The following is a 9,577-nucleotide window of genomic DNA, read 5'->3' as shown; positions in this document are numbered from 1 at the left end:
TAATTTATACAGGAATGAAATTAATTTTTATCTACTCATATTCATGTAATTTTAATTTTTTTTTAATTTTAATGATTTGGCCGATTAATCAATTAATCGAAAAAATAATTGACAGATTAATCGATTATTAAAATAATTGTTAGTTGCAGCCCTACTAGAGTATCGATCCCATCATTATAGTTTCGATACGATCCAATATGTTGGTACACCAGCATTTGTGTCACATGTTGGTGTAAATTCTCAGTCATCCAGTACCTGAGAAATTAAAAAAATTAAAAAGACAAAGCCAGTCTTCTTTGGCTGAAGATGAGTGGAGTTTCAAACTTTCAACTGCATGATTTTGGCATCAATAATATTAATATCTGAATCGTCCAATATACCCCACCCTCAATGATGTAAAAGTTGGATGAAAAGCTGCATGACCGTTCAGACTGAAGTTGCTTTAAAAAACACTGAATAATGAATTTGACGGGAATAAATTAATTCAAAAAAGTCTTCTTTTGGTCCAGAAATCTCTTGTAAACAATACCATAGAATAGTGGAATAAACTGTGGCACATTCAGGTATTTTAAATGTTAAAATCTAGATAGTATTCACACACTGGTCTGCTTGTGGTTGACTAATCTTTCCTCTAGACCTTGTTTTATGCTACATGTCACATCAGACAGCTAGAAAATAAACTTTTCTGCAGCTTGCTTATTATTTGTAATGCTACATTCACACCGAACGCATTTTGAGCTGCAGGAGTGGCTGGTTTACATGCAAAGTCTATGGTGGACACGCGTCTAGGGGTCTTGCAGTGCGTCAAGTCCGTTTAGCGCAGCGCACAAGGAAGTAGAGGGTAGCGTAGAGCATTTTCCGTGTATGCGGTGCGGCGAAAGCAGCTGACGCTCGAGTTACAAATCTGATCTTTTGCTGCTTGACGCGCCGCATCAACCAATCAGAGAGACTCATTTTTCCACGTGACAGTTTCCTGAATGTTGCCCACTAAACCGAAACAGACGAACAGGAGCTCTTTAGCCGAAATCGACCATCTGTAGTTGATGTTCTGGCAGGAGATATCAGCATCGATGTGGCTCAGCAGCTCGTTAAACTGACCGCGGTGATAAACTGGGCTCGGGGCAAAATAATAGTTTGTCAGCTCGCAGCTCCTGAAGTTGTGAAACTAACCGAACAAACTGCCTCTAAATTATCTGGTGAATTAATTATCTGCTGTGCGCAACGTTCGCTTGCTCTTCAGTAATTAAAGCAAAGCTATTTTCTTTATTCTATTTTTATTTCATCTGCCGAAGACAGACTGGAAAAAAAACAAAAAAAAAACAAGACGCTCCTCCCTCTTCAGACACGCGTCTGTCCCGGTCTGAACGTACAGCGTCCAACTTGAGGGTGTTGAGCGCATTTTTGCTGCTCAAAACGCGTTCGGTGTGAAGGTAGCATTACATTCCAGGACCTCATCCCCAACTGGAACTCTAAACTGCAAAAATGACATACATTATAATAAATGTTATAATTAATTAATTAATTAATTAATTAATTAATTAATTAATTAACACCTAATTTCCCTCTGGGATCAATAAAGTCTTTTTGATTTGAATTGAACTGAATGTTCAAAATAGTTCTGGTCACCAATACTTGTATGTAGGCTTACCTACGGGTACTGTTTATGTGAAGAGAAAAATAGTATTTTTGTAGTTTGCACAATGTAAAGCAGAAAAAGTTTTATATATTCATCTATGGAAGTCATTTAAAAATCACTCAACTCTCAGATGATTTGGTTTTAGACAGACACAAGTCAAAATTTTAAAAATCCTTTTCTTCCTTGACCTGCTGCTAAAACTGAATGTCTCATTGTACTAATTATATCCACATCTTTCTTTCATGTAGCTCGACACCTTAACAAAAGAGAGCACTTTTTATCCTTAAGACAGCCATCAGTATGACTAATCTTAACAGGGAAAGATAGGGCAGTGAAGCACAAAGACCTCACTGAGTTCTTTTGCTAACCCGTCATAAATTTCACCCCAAACTGAATAAAGAGGTAGTAATGGTTATTTTCTTTTTAAAAAGCCGGTAAAAGAACTTTGGAACGGGTTCTTCTGACACTTGCTTCTATTTTATACCATCTGTAGCAAGTATGCATGTGATTACTAAAATTGATTTACAGCATTAGATCATGTGGAGACATGTTTTTTGGTTTATCCTCTGATATGTAAGTTAATGAAGTCATTCAGAAGAGAAACAAACCACAGAGTTAGTGGCTTAAACTATGGAATCGGTTTCAGACCAACAAGCCAGTCCTTTTATTTGATGCCAACAAACTGCAAGATGGAACAAAAAAGGCAAACCGCCTTGAGCTAAAAGAACATATTCTGTCATTTCTAGGCTGAGCCTCAACTATTGTGTTCCTTAGACCAATCCACTGATTCCATCTCATAAATATAAGAGTGCTTATATAAGGATTTAAGTTCTTTCTTGCTGGTTGAGCACCCTGAGGCTTAAAGCCATCTGATTATCTCATGGGACATTACACTGCCTATACACTCTTCATGCTTGGGAGCAGTTGGATTTTCATTATTTGAATGCATCATAAAAAGAAGGTCAAACATAATTCTCAGTTTGTTGCTCTCTGTAACGTTAAGTAGCAGCTTCAGGCTCAACACCAGCCCCTACGCGATGTGTATATCTGTCAATTTAAAGTGATCGGCTCTTATTTGGCACCATTTATCCTTAGCTTGGTTAAGTTCTTGGCAATGTTTTCTAACCTTTTCACATTTATGCAAGATCACAAGCTCTGTTGATCAAATATTGGTGTAGTTCTTAAATTATTTACATAATTAGGCTAACTGTGGTGAATCGAATAGGTTTACGGTTCAGTGGAGACCCACTGCTTTCAGTCAAGGATACTGGTGTGCAAGAAGTGGATGAACTTGTAATTTATCTATCATATTAAATAAAAAGTTATAGGCTGCTGAGAATCATAATGTGGATCTAATGYATTGCTCTTTGTTTGCATCTTTAAAACTGGACAATTAAGGTAGCTTTTAACATAAGAACCACCCAGCACAGGATACCTAAATCTCTTAATATACTAAAATATTATTACTTTTCTTAGCTTCATACTAATAATTTCATGGTGTTACAACATGGGAGAAGTTAACAGAATAAAAAGTGAGCACATAGGGTCAGAGAGACAATTTGTTTTCCTGCATCCAGATTAACTAACACCAAAGCACAGACATACTGCAAATATTCACAGAATGTAACAATAAATCTTAACATTTGTCACTTCTTACATGAACGAGCCTTGGCAGTGTGACATTTTGAATGTCACAGACTCCCCTGTAGGGTAATGACTAAGTTTGTATCTAGTTTTGCCTTTCATTGTATTTCTAAAGCCTACTGGCTGGGAATAGAAGGCTGAATTAGAGGTTTTATTTAGTGACTAATAAATGAACTAATAATAATTGCAGGTGTAAACTGCTACAACTTACATTATCAAGCTACAAGAAAGAAAATGCTGCAGAGGTGTCTGCAGTACTCTACACAGAGTACAGGAAAATATCCCCCTGCCCTAAGATTGTGAAATTATCTCCTCTGATTCGGATTGATTTTCATAAATACACTATGAGCACAACCTTTTTTTTTATAATCACAAAAGGAGAAAAGGCTGGAATAAACAGAAGAAAATATTCTGAGAGCTGTCAGGACTTTTACACCAGAGCAGGCAAACTGATTTTCCATTTAGAGTTTAATTCAGAGATCATTTTAATGTGGTGTAACCACGATGTGTGGACTGATCAGTGATAATATTATGGCCACTGACGTGCAATTCAAGTAATAATGATTTGTATCCTGGCATTGGATGTTACTTTGACATTCGCCACTTGTTAAAACATTTTTCCAGACCAATCACACATGGCAATGAAATGTAATTAAAGCAGGAGTCATTTCTTAAGCAAAACTGTTTTTATTAATCTAAGTAATAGCTCAAAAATGTCAGCAAAGTCTCTTAGATGCTCACCAGGACACTAAACTACCCAGATGTCAATCTAATAGGATCTGAGGGCACCAGTATTACAGAAGCCCAATCTACAGACACCATCTTATGATCTACAAGGCAAAGAAAAATATTGCTAATGTTGTGGTAACAACACCTCCAGGGATTCACAGTAAGTTTTTGTCCTGACTTGTCAGACAAGTTTTTGTGGCAAAAAGATGGACTAATATAGTGTGTGGTGTTTGTGTAATGGCTCATCAGTGTTTATTTTAGCCACAAAGGTTGGTGGAAAATCTTTGTTTTCAATTCAGTTCTTGAAAGCTCTAGGAAAGAGGGAGGAGGTCTAAGATGGAGGTTTGTTTCAATAAGTTATGTACAAGCTAATACTCATGTTGGATCACATTTCCATTTTCCACAACATGAATGCAGGATTTGTTTACAACAGTTAATTTCAACTACAACAGAAAGCAGTCTTTTGGTTACAAAATTACCTACAAACACAAATATTCACTCCATAATGAAAACTGTTGTTGTGTAACGAAGCAATGACTCGCTGGAAGAAATGGAAAAATGTGTTTCTTTTCTAGCCTATTAGGATGAGGTGTGAGATGGTTGGCAATGCCAAAGATAAGCGGATCTTGTCAATACAAGTAGTTGAGGAGGAAAGAAAATAGTTGTGCTAGGGCTCCCTGAGTAAAAGGAGAGGCAACGACTTGACCCAAGAGATGCAATAAGAATTGAAGTGAAAGAGAGGACTGGAGGGCAAAAAAGTGAGATAGTGGAAAAACTAGCTGGGAAAAGAAGAATAAGCCAACTGTGGACTGTAGGTGAATGTGGGTCAAAATAACCAGTCATAATTCCAAGCCAACATGTACAGGTGCTATGCTATGGTGGAAGTACATTTCATAACAAGTCAATGTGCTGTATACAAAACTTTACAGGTGATGTATACAAACCTATACAGGTGATGTATACAAATGCCCATTGTAAGCAGACTGACTGCGTTATCCTATTATTATTGTACCATTGGTTAAAACTGCTGTTCATGGTGACATATTCACATATTTCTTTAATACAGTATTCAATCAAGAATTACTGATAATGCTTTGTTTAATTGAAACTTTGGAGAAGAGCAAAAAAGATCACTAGTAGACAACTGGAGAATGAATGAATGAATACCTACCTACCTAATGAGTACCTAATGAGTACCTACCTACCTACCTACCTACTCACCCAGCCACCCACCCACCCACGACACCTGCCTCAGCCTGCAACAGCCAGAAATAGCTTCCTTTTTGGCAAATTAATCAGTTTTAACAGTGTCCCTTTTTAACGAGTGGGTTGCACTAATGTTTTGTTGTTTGTTTCACAGAAACAGCAGAACTGTACTGCTACAACATAGCAAATTTCCACAATCTGAAGAACAGTGAATGCAGAGTTTTCAATTCATGCAGTCTTAAATGAAAGAGTCAAGTCAGTAAATCTGCAAAAATCCAAATCTGGCAAAAATCAGCAGGTGATTCCAATAAAAAAAACTCTTTTCTACATTTATGTTATCAACTTTTAAAGTATTAACTTAGGTTGTTGTGACAAGTTGTCTTTAATTTAGAGCGACATCTCGTACCGCTGGCAAAATGTTAAGAAATAAATTCTTCCACAACTTATCAAATCACCAACAACGCAACAGTTAGGATTTGACTAATTACTACCTCATTTAACAAGTGTCACATCTTTTCTTAAATTGTCTAGGAACTTTAAGGGGAAAAGACAGATGTTGTAACAATGAGTGGTACAAGAGAAAAATAGACAATTTAAGAAAACAAAGTAGTGGCTTAAGAAAAAAGGCTGCAAATCAACACATTAATAAATCTGTACCAACACGGATGAACAAAAACTTCCCAAGATATGTGTTATATTTTAACTTTGGAATTTTGACAAGATGCAATAAACTCTCGATAGAGATAAGATTAAAACAGAAACGGGAGGGACAACTATGAAAATGAACATAACGTCAACGAGGAGTTAATCATTTATATTTTAAACAGAGCCATAATTACTCATCCACCAATAAAAAGAAACTGCTGATTCATAAACCGCAGGCTACTGTTGGTATAAATAATGTAGGTGCAGATTTCCCCACAGCAATCAGACCCTGAGACAGCAAGTCTGTGATAATGTGTCAGCAAGTTTCAGCAAGTCCAGCCTTTTATTCTAGAAATTCAATTTCAAACTACCAAATATGAAACTAAAATAGAACTACATGCATAAATGTTTATTTACTCTAAATGTGGTGTAGCAGTAACTAAATGGAGAGACAAAACCTTTAATGGTATTTGCAGAACTCTAAAACCAGTAATTATTTTTTTAATGCCTGCCAACACCTCAGCAACTTTTATTATCTTACTGTAGGTCTCAAAAAACTTCTAAATCATTTTTAATGAATATCCCCAATAAGCAAAAATACGATGTTCAGTTTAGTCCAATTCCTGCTACCTTGAGCGTCTAAAAAGCCTRTCGATCTGAAAACATCTGAAAGAGGCACAGGTGCATAAACAATCCTCTCAAGTCTTTAGAGGCTTTTGAAATATTAACAAAAGAGCTTGCAGGTACATCTTACAGCAGGAGCAGCTATGGCAGAGGAGGGAAAATGTGTTTGAGTCCTATTATAAATCACAAAATACAGCAACAACACTGCACATCCAGGCCTGGCTTGTCCCCCAGGCAACATGACAGCAAAATCCAGTCTTTACAGATGGCGCTTAGAGAAAATCTGTGGAAGACTGTGTGAGAATGTTTTGTGTGTGTGTAATGTTGTTTTAATAATAAAAAAAGTATAGAAATCATGAAATGGGCTTAGCATTATCAGGCTTTCACATGTCTATTCAAGTATGCATGAGGGCACACAAACAAAGAGATGATTGTTGATTAGAGAAAATAAAAAATAAAGATGTCTTCAGTCGTCTTAAGCTTATAACAGCCATTCTATTTCCCTTTGCTTGAAAGGAGGAGAACTTACAGATCTTATGCTTCCCTTTCATGGGGAATTTCACCAACAGCTCCTGGGGGTTGGTGCAGATGAAGACAAATGGAGAGCCAGACTCCTCACAGGTATTGGGGAACTGTGGAAGTGAAGGAAAGAGGGATGATTAAAAGAACAGTTTACCCACAACATGTTCCATATGCTGTTCTCAGAAAACCTCTTGATTATGATTGATTGTGACTGAGCCAGTGATTGTCTGTTTAAACATCTATATATTGCTAGATGTCCTCCATGTCTGATGAAACATTACATGCCTGACAGCAGCTGATAAGAGTCTCGCTGGGTCTTCTGCTCTGTAATTGAACAACTAATGATGCAGTTGCTATGAGGAACAGCTGTGACTCTTGTGAGCTGTAAAAATGACAACATACACAACTAGCAGWGTCAATATCTGAGACAACAAATGCTGTTTTTTTAGATGTACTCTTTTCTGTAACACTGTCAAACAAAAGGCAGGCTACTGAACCACAATGATAAATCAGATCAGTCCATATATGCAATATTTTTGTAGCAATCCAATAATCTCATATAGAATGTTAACGCAAAAGATATGATTGATATTTTACCTAAAACTAGAAAATAAAATTCTTCACAACAATTTCTTTGCACGAAATACAACAAGGCACAACACATTCCTCTGAATAGGAAGGTGTTTTACAGCCCATATCTGACACCGGCACATAGCATAGAGAGAACCTCTCTATCCTTGCGTTATTGATTGGTCTCTCAGGTGAGAGTAGGGAATTGACTGACACAGTGACAAAAGAGTCATCTTTTTCCATCACTGGCGGCCAACATCTCTCAGCTCATCCAATTTCCGCCAGTGCTATCAGATAGTGCCGATGATTGCATCTAGCCGGCCAGGAAGCGGCTCTTTTGGAGACAGWGTTTTTTTTCCCTTCCCCCCATCCTCCTATTCACAGCCTCTCTATCTCCCTCAAAGAAGAAATGAAAGGTTGTGACAAATCTGTGGCATTTAAAAGGAATCCTCAGAGTMTGCAAGTCATTTGTATGGTCACTGACAAACTGGGAAGTGATGACAGAGATGCTAATTCCAGATTAAAGCCCACGTCACCTTGAGTTCAATGTGCTGGTGAGTGATAAAATATGTAAACACTTAAAAGGCCATTAGACATTGTTGAGAATGCAACAGAAAATCYGTTATTAATAATTTCTTTGACAAAATACCTGATTTAAGTTAAGCTGGAGTTCCTTTGACAGTTCTTAAAAAATGTTATTTAAAGAATGACAAAAATGTTAAGACTGAGTTCAAACAATGAGTTAAAATATGTGTAGGGGTTCCCCAAAGGGGAAATAAACATTTCCAATTGTCTTTGACTCTGGTTTTTAAAAGAAAAAAAAATCCTTTCTTAAAAGATTTATTTTATATTCTTTTATAAACAAAATAATAATGTTTTTCATATTTTTGATTTATATTCTCTTTTAACTACAAGTTATTATCAATTTATAAATAAAAGTTGTCTAATGAGTTAATCTTTTGCATTATTTTCAGGAAAAAGCCCAGCATGAGAAATGGTTGAAATATCCCTTTAACTGTTTTTACACAAATGCTTGTTTAATCAACTGTGGTCTTACAGTAACGTGATTAAGTGATTTTCTTTTTAGTATTCCATTCAATCAAAGTTGATTGTTGAGTTTATAACTTCTGAGTTATATTTTGAGATATGTTTACAGAAATATTTATGTTTAATCATAGAAAATTATTTCTTAGATGTATTTCAGTTAAAATGATTCTTGAGCAGTTATTGACCTTTAATCTACTTTTACTGTGTCAAAGTATCTTGTTGTCTCCAGAATCAGGTGCAAAAAGGTAGAAATGACTCAGCCTGTAACTGAAAATATGGAAGGAGGACAACAGAGCTGCTTTATGGAAGAACCTCAGCTTAGCCTGTTAGCTTTTGCGCTAGCACTGACGCTATATTGCCTTATATGTATTAGCTCGGTGCTAGTGCGACAAACAAGCTAAACTGAGGTCCTCCATCCATATTTTCAGTTACAGGTTGAGTCATTTTTGTGTTCCCCTCTCTGTCAACGCTCTCTGGTTTCATTTAAAAGAGCCGATCGTCAGATATTGTCCAAGATTAACCTTCAGGGTGGWTATAGCTCGCTAGCAGCCTCGCACCAAGGACCTATCCACGTCATCATTTACCCAGAATGCTTTGCGTGTAAATAAAATGGCCACATCCGTATGTATTTTTAAACTTTTAGTTTAAAAATTATAAAAACTAAACAGCCTACWATATTTTTACAGTCTTTATTTTACAGTTTAAATATATGTTTATTAAATAAAGTCTAATGTTACAACTAATCGGGGATCCCTTTAACAGTTTGGAAGGTAGGTACATTGCCCTGATTAAAGACTAGCAGGTCTTCTGTCTTGAAGCTCCTATTTCTGTGTTGACATAAGATTGAAAGACTAAAGACTTTTTGTGTATTCACAAAAAAATGCTCTCATGTAGGTGACCCCTTAAAGTGGGTCTTGATTATTATTCCTCTAGGCTTTCAGGTCTTTCCAAGTT

General features: G+C 36.4%; 1 protein-coding gene across 1 annotated transcript in view; it reads right to left on the bottom strand.

Annotated features, from left to right (window-relative positions):
- The window catches only part of trip4 (thyroid hormone receptor interactor 4), a 119,846-nt gene that overhangs the window by 64,842 nt on the left and 45,427 nt on the right, over positions 1 to 9,577 (bottom strand). Inside the window, exon 12 of the mRNA XM_014001571.1 lies at positions 7,014 to 7,116. Within this exon, the coding sequence (XP_013857025.1) occupies positions 7,014 to 7,116 (103 nt within the window). The remainder of the gene's footprint in view (positions 1 to 7,013; positions 7,117 to 9,577) is intronic.

The sequence above is a fragment of the Austrofundulus limnaeus genome, unplaced genomic scaffold, assembly GCF_001266775.1.
Source record: "Austrofundulus limnaeus strain Quisiro unplaced genomic scaffold, Austrofundulus_limnaeus-1.0 Scaffold9, whole genome shotgun sequence".
Classification (NCBI taxonomy): Eukaryota; Metazoa; Chordata; class Actinopteri; order Cyprinodontiformes; family Rivulidae; genus Austrofundulus; species Austrofundulus limnaeus.
The sequence above is the reverse complement of the archived record's forward strand: the minus strand, read 5'-3'. Positions and strand labels throughout refer to the sequence as shown.